The sequence below is a fragment of the Bos javanicus genome, chromosome 2, assembly GCF_032452875.1.
Source record: "Bos javanicus breed banteng chromosome 2, ARS-OSU_banteng_1.0, whole genome shotgun sequence".
NCBI classification, from domain to species: domain Eukaryota; kingdom Metazoa; phylum Chordata; class Mammalia; order Artiodactyla; family Bovidae; genus Bos; species Bos javanicus.
The window spans coordinates 94831939-94851590 of NC_083869.1; the positions used below are offsets into that span (position 1 = coordinate 94831939).

Genomic DNA, 19652 nt, shown 5'->3' on the forward strand with positions numbered 1-19652 from the left:
GAAATGGAACATGGGAGAAGGAAATGTGATATTCTTTCTCACAAGCTACCTATTTAAATGAATCTTGGGAAGAACATTGAACAAATTACCTTAATTTGCAAAATTGCCTTCATGTAACATTTGCAGCTGTTCCACTTCTCAGGGAAATGATTCATATTATTTTAAAGACATGACAACCAGAACAAGGTCAAAACTTAATACCTGATGGTAATTAGCAATACAGATATAAAAGTTGCAAATTCTGCAGAATCTAAGTGCACACTGGATTTGCTAGGAGGTGGCCAGCTATAATGGGAGGGAGCTTTTAAGATGGAGCTGACTGATAACCTTTGTAAAATAGTAATATAGTTTTCTTTTTCTGTTTTTCTTTCTCCTTTTACTTTACCCCCCTCCTTTCTAAATTATTGAGCTCTTCCTATGTGGCCAGCCTTTTCTAGGAAGTTTCTGTTACATTATTACATAATTTAATCATTGCATACATCCTGTTGGTAAGCTATTATTGTTTATATTTTAATGACCAGGAAACATTGAGGTTTGGAGACTTAAGGACTTCTGGCATGAACTTCACACTTTTTCTCACTGAACCTGATCTTTCTTTGATGTGCAACCTTGGACAAAAAACATCATTTGACTCCTTTGTGCTTTTTAAAAATGTCTTTCTTCTAGAAGAGGCAAATGAAAAAAACCTGCCTTACTAGCTTCATATTATTCTAGATAACTGAGATAATTAAAACATGAGAAATATCGAGCATTATTATTTTTATTATATATGAGTCTTGACCGCATTGGTGATCACCAATGAGCAAACTTAGAATAAGGGATTAGAACAAGATTGTAATTTAAAATGATCTGTTGATGTTTTCTTTTGCACTTTAACACTCCTAAAACATGTTCCCATATTTGAGTTTTTGCATTACACAGAAAAAAATCCATAAATTGTACTTTTATGTGTCTTTAGCTGTGCGATAAACCCAGATTAGTCAGGTACAGAAAAGCCTGAATGAGCTAAAAGAAAAGTAATATATTTTCTTGTTTATTTATGATAATAAATCTTTGCTACACAGCTTTATTCAATACAGTATTAGATCGGTTCAGTTCTCAAGTGGTGATTTTGTACAGCTTATGAGGAAATCTCTTGATAGTGACATTGTTTAGCATCTTCTTTTACTTTTTGCTTTTTTAAAAAAAAATTCTTTAAAATTTTTTGTATTGGAATATATTTGATTTACAGTGTTGTGTTAGCTTCAGGTATACAGCAAAGTGATTCAGTTATACATATACATATATCTATTCTTAAAAAGTGATGTCTTTCCCTCAAACTGATTTCAATTTAAACTTGGCAGTTTGTTTCTTATTGTAATTTAATTATTTGGGTCACTGAATTCTGTGTCTCCTGTTTTTCTGTGAAGAGAAAAACATATTGTGCAACCAAGATTGATGCAAGGCTCCCTAGTGAAGCATCTTTCTTCAACAGCTCAACTCATTACAGCAAAGGAGGCTGCTTGTATCTGAGCTGCTGGTTCTTTTCCTTCTTAGTTGGAGTATTTCCAAGGTTGTCTTTTCTGAAATATTGTAAAATGTCCTGGACCTCAAAAGAAGGTAGTCTTTGAAATTCTGTGAACTCTTCCCACTGTGAAGAAAAAAGGGTGGACTCTTGAAGGATCTTTTGAAAAAAATCATTGAGAGTAGGGGAAGAAACCATGAGCAAAAAGATAAAGGGAGGAAAAACAATTCCCGAAAAAGTTATAGTTTATGCACCTGTGCATACAAAGACACACACACTATGTTTGATATTTTAATGGACATAGAATAAGAAATATTATCATAGCAATGAAGGAAATGAGAAAAATTTTACCTACAGTCTCGGTGTGTGTGCTAAGTCACTTAAGTCGTGACCAACTCTGTGACCCCATGGGCTGCCGCCTGCCAGGCTCCTCTGTCCGTGGGATTCTCCAGGCAAGAATACTGAAGTGGGTTGCCATGTCCTCCTCCAAATGATCTTCCCGACCCAGGGATCGAACCTGCTTCTCTTATGTCTCCTGTGTTGGCAGGCAAGTTCTTTATCTCTAGTGCCACCTGGGAAGCCCACCTACGGTGTCTTTTCTGCTGGAAGGGATAATGGAAAACATGAGACAGCTGAACAGTTGCTTACTAATGAGACTGTGTCTAATGAGACAGTTTTATTAATCTTTCTTCGAACTCTAATTATAGCAGTTTTCTTTCTCAAGCACCTTCTTTCCTAGAGCCCACAGCTCTCCTCTTTAGGAAGCAGAGCTGAAATCATCTCAGTGGTGTCTGCTCAGGCTTGCTTGATACCTTCCAGGTTTTTTGCTCCCTATTTGTAAAGCTTTTTCTTGTATTATTGCTCTGCCACTCATTACTGAAAAAAACTTAATATATCTTAAAGGCAGGGAAACGTCTAAATTTTCCTCTGTTACCCTAACCATGTCTCTTATAGAGCATAGTAAAGTACACGCTCAGTGAATGTTGACATTGATAGCATGGATACCGCAATTCAAGTTGCTCACTTTCTACTGAAATACGGAATTCAGTCTTGTAATGTTTCCTGAATTTGAGAAAGTGTAAACTGCTTGTTTCCCATTTTCTGTTTCAGTTATGCACACACTCTGTAGAATTCACAAGTCCTTGTAAGTAGTACAGAATACTAATTGAATACTTGTTATGTGTGAAGCATTTTTGCATGAAAACATATATATCCTGGAAAGACTTGCTTTTCATTTCTATAAGTAGACAGTCATCTTTTCCCATTGTTTTCATGTCCATATTAATGTTAATTATTCTAGAACATAAGTCCCAAGAAAACCACTGTGTCTCTTCAGTTTATATAATGTACCTTACCTAAAGCTGAATATTTATGATTGCTAGTAGCATAGCACTGGTGGATAAGATGCAAAGCCAGTTTTAGCTGAGGAATCTAATGGTCTTGTAAGTTATTTAATATTAAATTGGCTACCAAGTTCATTTGGGTTTTTCTAGAAGATGTTATGGACAAACCTGAACAAACTTTTTGGCCAACCCAATACCATTAGGTGCCATCTACTAAAAGGAAACACACAGGGAAGGAGCAGCACGTTGTTAAGATGTGTGAAGTGTTCTTTAGTGAAGGAGGTTTGTGTATATAATTGAGTTTAGTTGTTTTTGTTTATTGGGCTCCTGTAATTTCCCTGTGCCAGACTCTGAGTCAAAAGAAAAATACCAAAGCGCTTAGGCAACAGCTGCTCTGCCCTTCAGGGTGGTAATTCTGAGCCCAGGGTTGTACTTATTCTTGTCGTGAAATGACGCTCTTTGACTCTAAAACCCTGCATTCTTCCACAGTGCTATTAGAGTGACGGGCTTGTAAAAAGAAGTGTTAATCTTTGAATCTGTTTAGCAGATATCCTGATGGAGAAAATAACCCATTATGACCTGATGGGTAGTTCATGTACTCTTCTCTGAAGTATTCCTGTGATTCTGTGTTATTGAACATATGTCTAAACCTCGCTGTGCAGGTCCTTCTTTTTAAAAGAAGAGCAATGCTCTTGGAGGTAGTCTTTGTGTTTTCAGTGGGTTTCAGTGGTTCTGGTCAGTTAACTCTAAAATATTTAATAAGCTATAAGCAATGTGGCCATGTATTATAAAAACTTTCTACCTGTCCTGGCCTTTCTTCTAATTTTGTTTTTATCTTTTGGAAGAATTGGGTTATGAAATAAAAATAAATAGTATCCAAAAATGTAATTTGTAAAACAATAATGACTCATTTTACCTGATTTGAAAACTTATTTAAAATTGACTATTACCAAAACTATATACATGGTATTTTGTTGAAGAAAAAGTGATCAATTGATGTGGAATAGCATAGAGACTCCAAAAGTTAAAGCCCATTTTAATCATGTCTAGGACAGAGCAGAAGTAACAGAATGATAAGGAAAAGTAGCATTTGTCAGGTATTTATTTTGGTCTAGAGAAGAATCTGTTCTCTGTGTACAAAGGCAGAATGTATAGCAAAGGAAAGAGAATATGAGAAAAATAGCATACACCATTGTATTGAAATTACTTCAATGGGTACAGATATTTTATTTTATTTTTATTTCTTTTTAATATAAATTTATTTATTTTAAAAGTGCTGTACTCAATATGCCAGCAAATTTGGAAAAATCAGCAGTGGCCACAGGACTGGAAAAGGTCAGTTTTCATTCCAATCCCAAAGAAAGGCAATGCCAAAGAATGCTCAAATTACCACACAATTGCACTCATCTCACACACTACTAAAGTAATGCTCAAAATTCTCCAAGTCAGGCTTCAGCAATACGTGAACCGTGAACTTCCAGATGTTCAAGCTGGATTTAGAAAAGGCAGAGGAACCAGAGATCAAATTGCCAACATCTGCTGGATCATGGAAAGAGCAAGAGAGTTTCAGAAAAACATCTATTTCTGCTTTCTTGACTATGCCAAAGCCTTTGACTGTGTGGATCACAATAAACTGTGGAAAATTCTGAAAGAGATGGGTATACCAGACCACCTGACCTGCCTCTTGAGAAACCTGTATGCAGGTCAGGAAGCAACAGTTAAAACTGGACATGGAACAACAGACTGGTTCCAAATAGGAAAAGGCTGTCTATTGTCACCCTGCTTATTTAACTTCTATGCAGAGTACATTATGAGAAACGCTGGGCTGGAAGAAGCACAAGCTGGAATCAAGATAGCCGGGAAATATCAATAACCTCAGATATGCAGATGACACCACCCTTATGGCAGAAAGTGAAGAGGAACTAAAAAGCCTCTTGATAAAAGTGAAAGTGGAGAGTGAAAAAGTTGGCCTAAAGCTCAACTTTCAGAAAACAAAGATCATGGCATCTGGTCCCATCACTTCATGGGAAATAGATGGGTAAAGAGTGGAAATAGTGTCAGACTTTATTTTTTTGGGCTCCAAAATCACTGCAGTTGGTGACTGCAGCCATGAAATTAAAAGACGCTTACTCCTTGGAAGAAAAGTTATGACCAACCTAGATAGCATATTCAAAAGCAGAGACATTACTTTGCCAACAAAGGTCCGTCTAGTCAAGGCTATGGTTTTTCCTGTGGTCGTGTATGGATGTGAGAGTTGGGCTGTGAAGAAGGCTGAGCGCCGAAGAATTGATGCTTTTGAACTGTGGTGTTGGAGAAGACTCTTGAGAGTCCCTTGGACTGCAAGGAGATCCAACCAGTCCATTCTGAAGGAGATCAGCCCTGGGATTTCTTTGGAAGGAATGATGCTAAAGCTGAAACTCCAGTACTTTGGCCACCTCATGCGAAGAGTTGACTGATTGGAAAAGACTCTGATGCTGGGAGGGATTGAGGTCAGGAGGAGAAGGGGACGACAGAAGATGAGATGGCTGGATGGCATCACTGACTCAATGGACGTGAGTCTGAGTGAACTCCGGGAGTTGGTGATGGACAGGGAGGCCTGGTGTGCTGCGATTCATGGGGTCGCAAAGAGTTGGACATGACTGAGCGACTGAACTGAAATGAGGCTAATTACAATATTGTATTGGTTGGTACAGATCTTTTAGATGAATATACTAATTCCATTTGCTATCTATGCAACAAAGATGAATGTTTAAGGAAATCTTAAGTCATATTATAGGAAAATTGACTCCCTCTCAGCATTAAAGTGAATTCAGATGTTAAAAGTCTTTCTGATAAAGGTAACAAAATAAAAATTTTTTTCCTATGGAGAAACAGGGATGTTTTTGATGTCGTCGTACTAATTGTTTCAGTTGTTGTGAAGAGGAGTCTGTCAATATGTTTGAGTCCTAGTGTTGGTATTGATGATGATGATGATGGCATATGCCAGACACTGTGCTGAGTAGGTGTGGGGACATTTAAAGCAAAGCTCTCTGTCTGGGCCACATGTACATGTGTATATGTGAGCAGACGTGTCACTGAGCATTCACACAAAGCTCCAGAGCCCACCTTTTCAGATTCATTGTTTGACGTTTCCCCCAAAAGCCATTTTCCTATAGGCAATTTCATTAAAATTTTTTTTTAAGTTTGTTTTCCACATTAATTTTTTACTCTATTTTTATATTTGTTTCTCCCCCAGGCCCTGTTATCTTTTCTTCTCCTGGCAGGTGGATTCTTTTTATTTTTTTCATCTATAGCATTTCATTTTATTTTTATTGTTGTTGTTCAGTTGCTCTGTTGTGTTCTGACTCTTTGCAACCCCGTGGACTGCAGCAGTCAGGCTTCCCTGCCCTTCACTATTTCCTGGAGCTTGCTCAAACTCATGTCCGTTGAGTCAATGATGCCGTTCAACCATCTTGTCCTCTGTCGCCCCTTTCTCCTCCTTCCTTCAATCTTTCCCAGCATCAGGGTCTTTTCCAATGAGTCAGCTACTCACATAGAATGTATGCAAATATAGGTACTTTAAACAACTTTTTATTTTGTATTGATTAACGAACAATGTTGTGATAGTTTCAGATGAACAGCGAAGGGACGCAGCCATACGTATACATGTATCCATTCTCCCCCAAACTCCCCTCCCGTCCAGGCTGCCACATAACACTGGGCAGAGTTCCATGTGCTAGATACCATAGGTCCTCTGGCAGGTGGATTCTTACTCACTTTTAAAAACTTTGTTCAAACTGCACCTTGTCACTGATGCCTTGGTCCCTGTGGCCCCTTAGACACGTGGAGGTTGACAGCCCTGCCTGCTTCTCTGGCAGATGCTGCTTTCTTGAGCCTGGGCTGTGTCCCAGCCATCTTTCTACATAGGGTGGGACTCAACACCTGTGTGTGGAAGGACTAAATGAAATAAACCAAGGAAAATCCCAGTATTAATATTATTTGCCAGGTTTTTCATTAAATTCTGTGAAACTTAAACTTGCCACATCGACTCGTATAACTTTAATTAACAATAATCAAATTGTCTGACTCTCAATAATTTCTTCGAAATGGAGTAAGCAGTTACAGAGGAGCCTAGTGGGCTACCGTCCACGGGGTTGAAAGAGTAGGACACGACTGAGCAACTAACACACACGCCCACACACAAGCAGTTATTACCTGGCTACATTATTTTGCAGCAGAGTTTTCTTGGGGTTGGTACTTGTCTCAGTGCTTATTTGCTGTGAAATGAGTCTTTTGCTGGGTCACTATCAGGTTCTTTAGATTAGTTACAGAAATACAGAGATTTGTCTAAGTTTGAATTATAAGCACTTTTCCTTGAAATACTCATTTGGAAGTTTTGCTCCATTTGTTTCGATGTCATAATTTACGTGTAGTTTTTTTTCTTCAGTACTAAAACAGTTATTTATTTTTGGTGGTGCTGGTCTTTGTTGCTGCGCGCAGACTTTCTCTAGTTGCAGTGAGCTAGGGCGACTCTTGCTTGTGGTGCACAGGCTTCTTATTGCAGCGGCTTCAGTGGTTGTGGTGCCTAGGCTTAAGTGCTCTGCCGCATGTGAATCTCCTCGGACCAGGGATTGAACTCATGTCCCCTGCATTGGCAGGCAGATTCTTATCCATTGTACCACCAGGGAAGTCCCTATGTGTAGTTTTTGTTTTATGTATAAAAGGCAATGGCACCCCACTCCAGTACTCCTGCTTGGAAAATCCCATGGACGGAGGAGCCTGGTAGGCTGCAGTCCATGGGGTCGCTAAGAGTCAGACACGACTGAGCAACTTGATTTTCACTTTTCACTTTCGTGCATTGGAGAAGGAAATGGCAACCCACTCCAGTGTTCTTGCCTGGAGAATCCCAGGGACGGGGAGCCTGGTGGGCTGCCGTCTCTGAGGTCGCACAGAGTCGAACACGACTGAAGCGACTTAGCAGCAGCAGCAGCATTCTCTTTTCACCACAGTATGTTCTTATTTATAAAGATGCTCAAACAAGTACATTTAGCAGCTCTTTTAAGCCAGAGTGCCTTTAATGAACTCTTCTCTACTATTTAATATTCTTAAGAGAAAGTATGCCTGAGGGACGTATCTTATTCCCAGGAAAAAAGCTGTTTTCTTAAGCTTTTGGGACCCAGAGATGAAAAATTTTCCCTTATACAAATTATTCATCAAGTAAAAATTTTCATGCAAAAATTAGTGCTTCAAGACAGAATGAATTTAGATGAAAGACTTTGTGATAGTTATATTAGGTGAACAGAGGTTTTGCTGCAGATGACAGAGACCACACCTGGCAAGACAGAAGTTTCTCTCTCAAGGAGTTGTCTGAATACAGGAAGCTCAGATCAAGGATAATGACCCTGTTCTACATGGTTATTTGGGGTCTGACATGATATCCCATGGTATTAGGGATTGAGGCACCTTCTCTCTCATTGTTCTGTATTTAAAATTTAATATGTTAATTTCCTCTTAATTTTATTTGCTGATTATTGAGTGACTATCAGATCAGCAGTTATGCTTGACAAGAAGTTGAAGTCATGGTGTACTTACAGTATTTTATGGATTTGGCATGGCAAAATAGTCCTGATTATAAATATTTGATTAGTTAATTGAAAGTTCATATATTTTGGGGAAGGATGGTTAATGTACAGATGTTTGCAAGACCCCTGTGATATCAGTTGTGAAGCAAACCGTCCAGAATGGAAAGTGATCATCCATCACTGTGGAGGGAGGGCACAGTGCTCCTGAAGCCTCAAGTTCATTCCCAGCAGCTGTGTGTGAAGACGGCTTACTGGAAAGTAATGTCATTGGTCTGCCCTTGAAGGAAGAGTAGGATTTTGATAATGGGAAGTGGAGGAGGAAGGCAAGAGGAACAAGCAGTGGCTTGAGGAGAGTGGGAGTGAAAAGTGTCTGGTTGCTATGCATGTAACACTTCATAGATGACACCCACTGTGCCTTAAGAATGAAGTCTGGAGGAAGGGTGTTTGTGAGCAAGGGGTTGAGGGGTATGTTACATTTATCTTTGTTCTTTTTTTTCTGACAGGGTGACAAAGGAGAGTTTTTTCTTGGATAATACTTTAACAGAACTTCATTGATTTGTTGATTTGTATTATTCAAGATGCTTCTGTGAGCTATTCTAATCTTTAGGACCATAGCCCGCCAGGCTCCTCTTTCCATGGGATTCTCCAGGCAAGAATACTGGAGTGGGTTGTCGTGCCCTTCTCCAGGGGATCTTCCTGATCCAGGGATTGAACCCAAATCTGTTATGTTTCCTGCATTGGCAGGTGGGTTCTTCACCACCAGCACCAGCTGGGAAGCCCCTTTAATACCTAGAACATATGACTCATGTTGAGATGAGATTATCTTTACATTTTGGGTTAAATCACAAAGAGGACAGTATTTGTAAATGTGTGACTTTCAAAGGGGAACAGAGACTCTCAGTATCCACAGAGGGCCTGGTTTGATGTGCTTTCTGAAGTGGAAAGGTTTTTTTACCGGGACATTCTGCTGATAATTCATTTAGAGAAAGTTCCAATTCCTGATGAAGAGCAGAACGCTGACATGAGTTTTGACTTAGGTGTGCAGAAAGAATTGGTTAGCTTTGTGCACAAAATAGGCTGAAATTAAGCTTTAATTAGTCAGACTTTTGCATAATTCATCACAGTCACTTTGAAAGTTCAGTTGAATCTGCTCTTAATTTTTATCAAGATGGACTCCTTTTTAAAGGACTTTTATTAGTTTCTTGCTGAACAGATATTTAGGCCTTCCAGGTAAAACCATGATGATACCCCTGTTCTCTTTTTAAAGAAATAAATTATTATATAGGGATCCATTAAGAAACGAATCAGTCCATAAAATATTCTTCTTATTAAATATCATTCTTTATATCAATATAATCAGCTTTAAAGATATGAAAGTAAACTAAGTTTCTTTCTGTCTTTTTGAAACCATAGGCTGTCCATCTGGCCCAGGCAAGCTTCCAGATTGAAGCCTTTGGCTCCAAATTCATTCTTGACCTCACACTGAACAAGTAAGTATTTAGTTATGGTCTTGTCAAGAAATAATTGCAATAAAACACTACTTCATGATAGTTTTGTCAAAATAATATCTGTTGTTGAAGCAACTGATATTTTTTAGCTAATTATATGTCATATAGCACCTAAAGAAAAATATAAAGCCCGAAGTTAATTATTTTCTTTTGCTGAAAGAAGAGACATTTAATGTATTAAAAAATCTCAAATGGAGTACTTAAATGTGATTTTAAATGGAATAAATATTTGAAGTGATGCTAGCTAATTAAGTGCTAACTATCATCTTTACTATATATATATATAGCAAGCATGATAAATTACTGACTCAAGTATAATTGGACTTCAGTCTAGAAATTCCACTTTACCTTTAAGTATGCAATTCACATGACTTCGGTATGAAGAGTAAAGAAAATGATGACTTGCAAATAGTACCTATTTTGAGAAGGTTCTTTGCTTCCTAATTTGCTCTAATACACTTTCTTAGAAATTTTGATCCTGATGAAGATTTACCCGATTTTCCTCTGAGCATGTGTTTATGTTGATATTTAAATGCTATTTCCCAAGTTGGAACCAGTTGCACAGATGTCTTTGTACAAAGCATGAACAAGAGCTGTTGCCTTAAGCAGGACTCTTCAGTCTCTGATTGAGCCAGCAGCGAATATTTCTTGGGTGAAGGAGCATTCTTGCATGGTTTTCTGTAGTTTGAGAAGCTCCAGTCAGTATCTTAAACTCTCATCAGTATTTTGACTAAGACTGCATTTTTGCCAGAAAGATACCATGTAATGCTATCAGACACTGTAATGTAGGTGACCACAGTTCAATATCTGAGAAATTACAAAAGACTCTGAAGAACAACTATTAAATTTCTTGTGTGCCAAATTCTGAGAGCTCTGCAGAAAAAAAAAATGCAGAGTCAGCTTGGGTACTCCTTACTCAAGTGTAATTGCAGCTTTAAGTCAGGATGAATCAGCAGAACTCAGAATTTCCTGTGTTACAGATATTGCAGGTTTTCGTCTTTGAGTCTGCTGAGTATTAGTTGAGTTCCTTTTCACCATGCTGGGTAAGCACTGTGCCTGCCTGAGAGATTTGTCTTGCCAATACTTAGACTATTTTGAGTAACAAGATATAGCTAATTTTAGTTTGTTTAGATTTTCTGTTCCTTTAACTCTTACGGCAACGGATGCTGTCATATCAGACTGTGCCTTGTTGATAGCAGCCAACATTGCTATGTGGTTGAACATTAAAACATCCCGGCCATAGCACAGCATCCCAGATGACTGAGAAAGGATCATATGGGGATGTCCAGGGTACTTAGAGGTCTGTAGACACATCCAAAAATTATTTACCACTAATATTTAACATGCAGAGGAATCAAGTTGAGCACCTACTGTGAGCAGCCCTTGCATTACTTGGGAGAGGCCAATAGATATAATTTTACAGGATATGAAATTCATTGTGCTGGTGATAATGACCCAGCAATCCATGTTGGTTGGAATGCTATGGAGGCACTGAAGAGTAGAAGCTCTTTAGGCTAGAAGAATGTGGAAAAGCATCTTGGGAAAGGTGATGCTTGAGCTAAATCTTGGAAGGCAAGTGCTCGTGAGGAAGAGAAGTGTTAGGGATGGATTGGAGAGTGAGAAAATGGAGAACTGTGTTCTAGATAGAGCAGACAGTGTATGCTATGGAGGCAGGGCCATGCAGCAGTGTGGCAAGTTAAATTTTGTTGAATTTCTTGGTAAATTACAAGAGTGACGCAGAGGGAGATAAGTCAGGAGAGGTAGACCCAGGGACAGCTCAGCTCCTGGAAGACCTTGTATGTCATGCTTAAGTACTTGGCTATTATAGCCTAGACTGTGAAAAATGAAGTAAGGGGAATAAACACAAGTTCTATTCTCAAGAAATGCTAAAAGGCATGAAGAGGGAATGCTTTTAAGAAATCTTTGATTGATAAAATCATTAGGATAGCTTTGATGTGGGTGACAAGGCAGAAAAAAGACTTAAAGTTAACTGGCACCTTGATTGCATAACTGGGTAGAAGATGGTATTGAGCTGAAACGGGCAGCACAAGGAACAAACAGGTTAAATGGTGAAGAGAAAAGAATGGGAAATCAGGGTAGACATCACTGATTTGAGGGCTCTGGGACATGTCTGTGTGGTAGTTGGGTAGAGCAGTCTGAAGTACAGGGAAGAGATGGAGGCGCAGGCTTAGCTTCCTAAGCTTTAGTTTCCTGTTTAAGCTGTATGTTGCTATAAGGACTCACTGAGATAATGTGTGGTACTTATACATGTCTGCTAATTGGAAAGACATGCTTAATGCTGTGGACTGAACTCCCCCTAAAATTTCTATGTTGAAACCTTAACCTGAAACATGACTGTATTTAGAGACAGAGCCTCTAAGGAGGTAATTAAGGTTGAATAAGGTCATATGGTGGAGCCTTGATCTAATAAGGTTAATGTTATTATAAGATAGACACCAGAGAGCTTGCTGTCTCTCTCTCTCTACCACGTGAGGACACAGCAAGAAGGCAGTCGTCTTTAAGCCAAGAAGAGAGCCCTCACCAGGAATTGAATCAGCCAGAATGTTGTTCTTGGAAAGTCTGCAGAAGTGTGAGAAATAGATCTCTAGTTGTTTAAAGCACACACTTTGTGGTATCTTATAATGGCAGCCTGAATTGATTAACACATTCAATATATATTTGTATTTATGCTTAATTATTATTGCCACAGCAAGGCAGTCATGGGGCTGGGTGTTGGGGAATTTAGGGTTGAAAAAGAGAATCAGTGACCTCATGGAACTTATGATCTAATAAGAAAAGCACAATAAGTCTTTGCTTTGTTTTCTGTCAGTACTTTTTTTTCTCATTTTTGTACATGAGGGTAGTATACTCTGTGATCTTTACCTTGCTGAAAGTTAGACTGAAGGAAAACTTGACAATTTGACAGGCCAAGGTTGATATGCATTCAAGGTAATGAGCACCGAGAATTCAGACAACATACTTTTGTTGAGTTAAAAACCTATTTGCAATACATTTGGTCCTTCTCCAGCTGCTTACCCGAAATCCATTAAAAAGCATGACAAGACTTGTAAGTCATTGGCTGTTTGGATATTTAACTTTCCATTTGATTGTGTCTGATGTGGCTGCTGAAACCTTCAGCATGCTCTCATGTTTATTGTAAAGTGAAATCTGTGCAGTCCTTCTGGCCTTTGCCTGGCACAGAGATGGAAGAAATCTCAGGATGTCTCAGGTGCAATAAGACAGCAGTTTGTTCCTGAGAGAACACTATCCAATGAGAGAATAAGGGGGTCTTACAAGTCTGTCCTGTACATTTGTCTTGAACAATAAGGAAAGCTCCAATTGGGTGAAATCTATGCGAGACATCAATATTGGATGGTGGTAGCTTAAAACTGAGGAGTGGACCTAAAGCAGCTTGGAGAGTAAGGACTTTGCTTCATGGGATCTAAGTGAACTGACAAAAACAACTCTGATTTTGGATGAAAGGCAGAATGCTAAAAGCTGTATCATTATTGTCAAACAGGTACCAAACTATAATAATTATGCATGTGTAGTTATCAGCTATCTGTGGTTTGCTTTCCACACTGCAGTGTGAGCAGAGTTCTGTCGTGAATGGGTCACTCTAAGGGAAGTGCCGGGGAAGGTTGTGGATGAACAACTTGTGTGGTCTTTGGTCTCTTCTTTTTTTTAATTAATTAATTTATTTTAATTGGAGGCTGATTACTTTACAATATTGTAGTGGTTTTTGCCATACATTGACATGAATCAGCCATGGGTGTACATGTGTTCCCCATCCTGGACCCCCCTTCCCACCTCACTCCCCATCCCATCCCTCAGGGTCATCCCGGTGCACCAGCCCTGAGCACCCTGTCTCATGCATTGAACCTGGGCTGGTGATCTGTTTCACATATGATAATATACATGTTTCAATGCTATTCCCTCAAATCATCCCACCCTCGCCTTCTCCCACAGAGTCCAAAAGATTGTTCTTTACATCTATGTCTCTTTTGCTGTCTCACATATAGGGTCATCGTTACCATCTTTCTAAATTCCATATATATGCGTTAGTATACTGTATTGGTGTTTTTCTTTCTGGCTTACTTCACTCTGTATAATAGGCTCCAGTTTCATCCACCTCATTAGAACTGATTCAAATGCATTCTTTTTAATGTCTGAGTAATATTCAATTGTGTATATGTACCACAACTTTCTTATCCATTTGTCTGCTGATGGACATCTAGGTTGCTTCCATGTCCTGGCCATTGTAAACAGTGCTGCGATGAACCTTGGGGTACATGTGTCTCTTTCAGTTCTGGTTTCCTCAGTGTGTATGCCCAGCAGTGGGATTCCTGGGTCATATGGCAGTTCTATTTCCAGTTTTTTAAGGAATCTCCACACTCTTCTCCATAGTGGCTGTACTGGTTTGCATTCCCCCCAACAATGTAAGAGGGTTCCCTTTTCTCCACACCCTCTCCAGCATTTATTGTTTGTAGACTTTTTGAAAGCAGCCATTCTGACTGGCGTGAGATGGTACCTCATTGTGGTTTTGGTTTGCATTTCTCTGATGATGAGTGAGGTTAAGCATCTTTTCATGTGCTTGTTAGCCGTCTGTATGGAAGACACCCTTCTTTATTGCTCCATTTCCCTGGGAGGTTAATGGCTTTGTTCTGATGTAGGGGGAATCAGGGGTATTTGATTTAAGATGAATATCTAGAAAATGTTGATTTAAAGAAGTACATGCACACAGTGGTTTGCTTATGAAAAGTAGTTCATGCAATGGTTTTAAAAGAAGAGGGGCTTCCCTGGTGGCTCAGAGGTGAATAATCTGCCTGCCAGTGCAAGAGACACAGGTTTGATCCCTGGTTTGGGAAGATCCGACGTGCTGCAGAGCAACTAAGCCTGTGCACCACAGCTATTGAGCCTGTGCTCCAGAGCCCAGGAACTGTGACTGCTGAGCCCATATGCCACAACTACTGGAGCCTGTGCACCCTTGAGTCTGTGCAACAAGAGAAGCCACTGCAATGAGAAGCTGGAACACCGTGAGAGAGTTGCCGCCCCCTGCTTGACGCAGCTAGAGAAAAGCCTGTGCAGCAGTGAAGACCTAGCACAGCCAAAAATAGAGGAAAACAAACAAGCAAACAAAATCACAAAAATAATATAAAAAAGAAAGAAGGAAACAGCTACACTGATGTAGTTTCAGCTAGATTAAATAAAAACCCTGGCTTTCATGCCAATTAATATGATTAATTTATTCTTTGTTCAGCCAGCAAACGTTTATTGAACATCTGGTTTGCCTTAAGATACGGTGCTGAGCAACAACCCAGGGGTTTCAGGACTGTGTAAAAGAATTCCTCCTCTCTAAGAGCCGACAGAGAATAAAATATATACAAATTGTATTAAATATGATAGGAAGTGACTTGGGAGGCCTTAGTGCTGGAAGGTCTTATGGGGAAGATGAGATTTAATATTTGTCTTAAAGGATGCTATCTTGGGTTTGCTTCCCTTGGTAGCAGATCCTGAGGCAAGATTTCCAGAAAATACCTTTAAGGAGTTAGGGAGTGAGATGTGGATGGGGTGGGAGCTTTAAAAGAGAGATTTCTCATGTGCCCAACCAGGGCTCATTCCCACTGAGGAAATCCTGGGAGTCCTTGGGTTCATTCTCGAGAATATGCCAGAATATTATCCAACTGAAGATGGAGGAAACTGGAGTTTTGTCCACTGATTGCAATCTGTTGTTGGTTAAGGGGTGTTTCTGGGAGTGGCACCTCTTCAGTATGTTGCTCTTGCCTCCTGTGAGGTAGAAAAAAGCCAAGAGTCTTAGGTATTTCTAGTCACCTGCCTTCAGCGTGTTGAGGTGCCTGCTGAAGGCATGTGGGCACGGGATGTCAGGGTCTGCTACAGAAAGATGTGGGAGGGAGAAAGGTACATTCCACATGGGAAAGTAGCAGAGCAAAGGTTTGGGAGCAGGAAAGCATCAAACCCCTGGTGAGAGTGAAAACCAGTGAGCCCCTTCTCTTGAAGAAGCTTGAACCACCCATTGGTGGATGGAAGGCAAGCTGCCCACCCCGAGTCACTGGATTTGGAGGGGGATTTTCAGTCTTGTTCTGTTGCATGTTTTTTCAGCTCTTCACATTTGGAGATTTGAACTCAAAGTTGGGTTTATAAGACGCAACATGTGGAGAAGAATAGGCCTCCTGCCCCATTTTCCTTTTGTGAATGAATCAGAGAAGGAGTTCAGAACTGTGGCTGCAGAAGACTGAGGCAAATTTGCCTTCACTGCAGCCCAGGGCGGGCCATCCTGGCTTCCATCCAGGCTTTCATCTTGGCTTCTGAGTTGGCTCTCTTCTTTTTTTAATAACAGAAAAATAAAAATAAAACATTTTTATTTATTTTTAATTGAAGGATAATTGCCTTATAATATTGTGTTGATTTCTGCCAAACACCAACATATAACAGAAAAAAATTTTATTTAGGAAAGAAACCTAAGAAAAATATTAACTAGAAGTGCAAGATAGTAAGATTAAATACTGTAAATAACCAAATTTTACACACACAGATTCTGTTTCTCTCCATATATATGTATGTATGTATGTGTGTATGCTCAGTTGGGTCCAACTCTTTGCAACCCCATGGACTGTATGTAGCCCACCATGCTCCTCTGTCCATGGAATTTTCCAGGCAAGAATACTGGAGTGGGTTGCCTTTTTCTTCTCCAGGAGATCTTTCCCAACCCAGTAGGCTTGACTCTTGACCTAGGTTAGCTGGTCATGTGAAAGTGAAAGTGAAGTTGCTCAGTCGTGTCCAACTCTTTGTGACCCCATGGACTGTAGCCTACCAGGCTCCTCTGTCCATGGGATTTTCCAGGCAATAGTACTGGAGTGGATTGCCATTTCCTTCTCCAGGGATCTTCCTGACCCAGGGATCGAACCCAGGTCTCCCGCATTGTAGACAGGTGCTTTACCGTCTGAGCCACCATATAGAGCTCAGTGCTACCCCCTGCCCCACCCCTCTTCTCTCCTGCTCTCCATCCTTTAGTCTCACTGCTGGAATTCCTCTCACACATCTGGGCGAGCGAAGGCACTGGCTTTTCGGAATTCAGGCCTTTGGTCTCAGACTTGTGCTGAGGCTGCCAGCTCAGGCATGTTTTCTGGGTTTGAGTCCAGAAGAGCTAGAAATGATGAGTAATGTGGCTGTCCATCTCAGGATTCTGTTTCTTTAAGATGCTTCTAACTCATAGGCTGAGTGCTGCATTTCCTAGTTTCCAGAGTCTGTAGAAGGAAGGTTTTCAACTGCAGTCGTAATAGTAATAGAACCTCTGCTAAGCCCTTTACTCATTTCATCCAATTTAAGTCCTGTGTGATCATTTCCAGCCTGAGACCTTGTGACATTCAGTTATGTGCTGGTGTTCAATCTGTACTGTCTGTCTGGAGTCTTCTTCTGTTGCTGCTTTGATCACTGGACTGTCAGTTTACAAGGGAGCTGGGCATAATTCTAGTGATTGCTCATCTCTTCACGTTAAGTGAGACAAAACAATTTAGCTATTTTAGTCAATTATTTCATTTTATTTATTTGTTTTAAAATTTTCGCCTGCACAGGGTCTTCATTGCTTTGTGTAGGCTTTTTCTAGTTGCTGCAAGCGGGGGCTACATTTGGTTGTGGTGCCTGAGCTTCTCACTGTGGTGGCTTCTCTTATTGCGGTGCATGGGCTCTCAGGTGCACGAGCTTAGCTGCTCCGTGGCATATGAAATATTCCCATACCAGGGATCGAACCTGTGTCCCCTGCATTAGCAGGCGGACTGTGCCACCAGGGAAGTCCTATTTTTATCAATTTTTAATGATATAAAGAAAATACAGGAGACCACGGTTTGATCCCTGGGTCCAGAAGATCCTCTGGAGAAGGGAACGTCAATCCACTCCAGTAATCTTGCCTGGACAATCCCATGGACAGAGAAGCCTGGCAGGCTATAGTCCTTGGCGTCGAAAAGAGTCGGACATGACTAAGCAACTAACCCACAAAGAAAATGCAGAAGAAGGCCCAGTGAGGTGGATGAAACTGGAGACTATTATACAGAGTGAAATAAGTCAGAAAGAAAAACACCAATTCAGTATATTAACGCATATATATGGAATTTAGAAAGATGGTAACGATGGCCCTATATGCGAGAGAGCAAAATAGACACAGGTATAAAGAACAGACTTTTGGACTCTGTGGGAGAAGGCAAGGGTGGGATGATTTGAGGGACTAGCATTGAAACATGTATATTGCCATATGTGAAATAGATGACCAGTCCAAGTTTGATGCATGAAACAGGGCACTCAAAGCCGGTGCACTGGGACAACCCAGAGGGATGGGATGGGGCGGGAGGTGGGAGGGGGGTTTGGGATGGGGGACACATGTACACCCATGGCTGATTCATGTCAGTGTATGGCAAAACCCACTACAATATTGTGAACTAATTAGCCTGCAATTAAAATAAATAAATTAATTAAAAAATAAAATTATCCTGTTTTAAAAAAAAAATTTATTAGTAACATTGATTTGTAACATTATATAAGTTGCATATGGACCACATTATATTTCTACTCATATATACACTATAGCGTGGTCACCACCCAAAATTTAGTTGCCATTGGTCACAGTACAGTTGATCCCCTTTCCCCTTTTCATGCTTTCCCCTATTCCTGCTCCTTCCCCTCTGTTAGCCCCACTCTATTCTTTGTATCTACTTGTTCATTTTTGTTTGGTTTGCTTCGTTTATTTAGTTTCAAATATTCTACATGTGAATGAAATCATATGGTATTGGTCTTTCTCCATCTGACATTTCACTTATCATAATACCTTATCAAAGTCCATCTATCTTGTCACATGGCAAGATTTCATCTTTCTTATGACTGACTGGTACTTCATTGTGAATATGTATATACCACATGTTTTGTGTCCATTCATCTGCTGAAAGTGAAGAGGAACTCAAAAGCCTCTTGATGAAAGTGAAAGTGGAGAGTGAAAAAGTTGGCTTAAAGCTCAACATTCAGAAAATGAAGATCATGGCATCTGGTCCCACCACTTCATGGGAAATAGATGGGGAAACAGTGGAAACAGTGGCAGACTTTATTTTGGGGGGCTCCAAAATCACTACAGATGGTGACTGCAGCCATGAAATTAAAAGACACTTACTCCTTGGAAGGAAAGTTATGACCAACCTAGATAGCATATTCAAAAGCAGAGACATTACTTTGCCAACAAAGGTCCGTCTAGTCAAGGCTATGGTTTTTCCTGTGGTCATGTATGGATGTGAGAGTTGGACTGTGAAGAAGGCTGAGTGCCGAAGAATCGATGCTTTTGAACTGTGGTATTGGAGAAGACTCTTGAGAGTCCCTTGGACTGCAAGGAGATCCAACCAGTCCATTCTGAAGGAGATCAGCCCTGGGATTTCTTTGGAAGGAATGATGCTAAAGCTGAAACTCCAGTACTTTGGCCACCTCATGCGAAGAGTTGACTCATTGGCAAAGACTCTGATGCTGGGAGGGATTGGGGGCAAGAGGAGAAGGGGGCGACAGAGGATGAGATGGCTGGATGGCATCACTGACTCGATGGACGTGAGTCTGAGTGAACTCCGTGAGTTGGTGATGGACAGGGAGGCCTGGAATGGTACGATTCATGGGGTCGCAAAGAGTCGGACACGACTGAGCGACTGATCTGATCTGATCTGATCTGCTGATGGGCACTTAGGTTGTTTCC

The 19652-nt window shown here is 40.3% G+C and overlaps 1 protein-coding gene across 6 annotated transcripts in view; it reads left to right on the forward strand.

Annotated features, from left to right (window-relative positions):
* The window catches only part of ADAM23 (ADAM metallopeptidase domain 23), a 197206-nt gene that overhangs the window by 38800 nt on the left and 138754 nt on the right, over window positions 1-19652 (forward strand). For all 6 annotated transcript variants that reach the window (XM_061382582.1, XM_061382619.1, XM_061382590.1 and 3 more), the window contains exon 3: window positions 9822-9898. In XM_061382582.1, the coding sequence (XP_061238566.1) occupies window positions 9822-9898 (77 nt within the window). The remainder of the gene's footprint in view (window positions 1-9821; window positions 9899-19652) is intronic.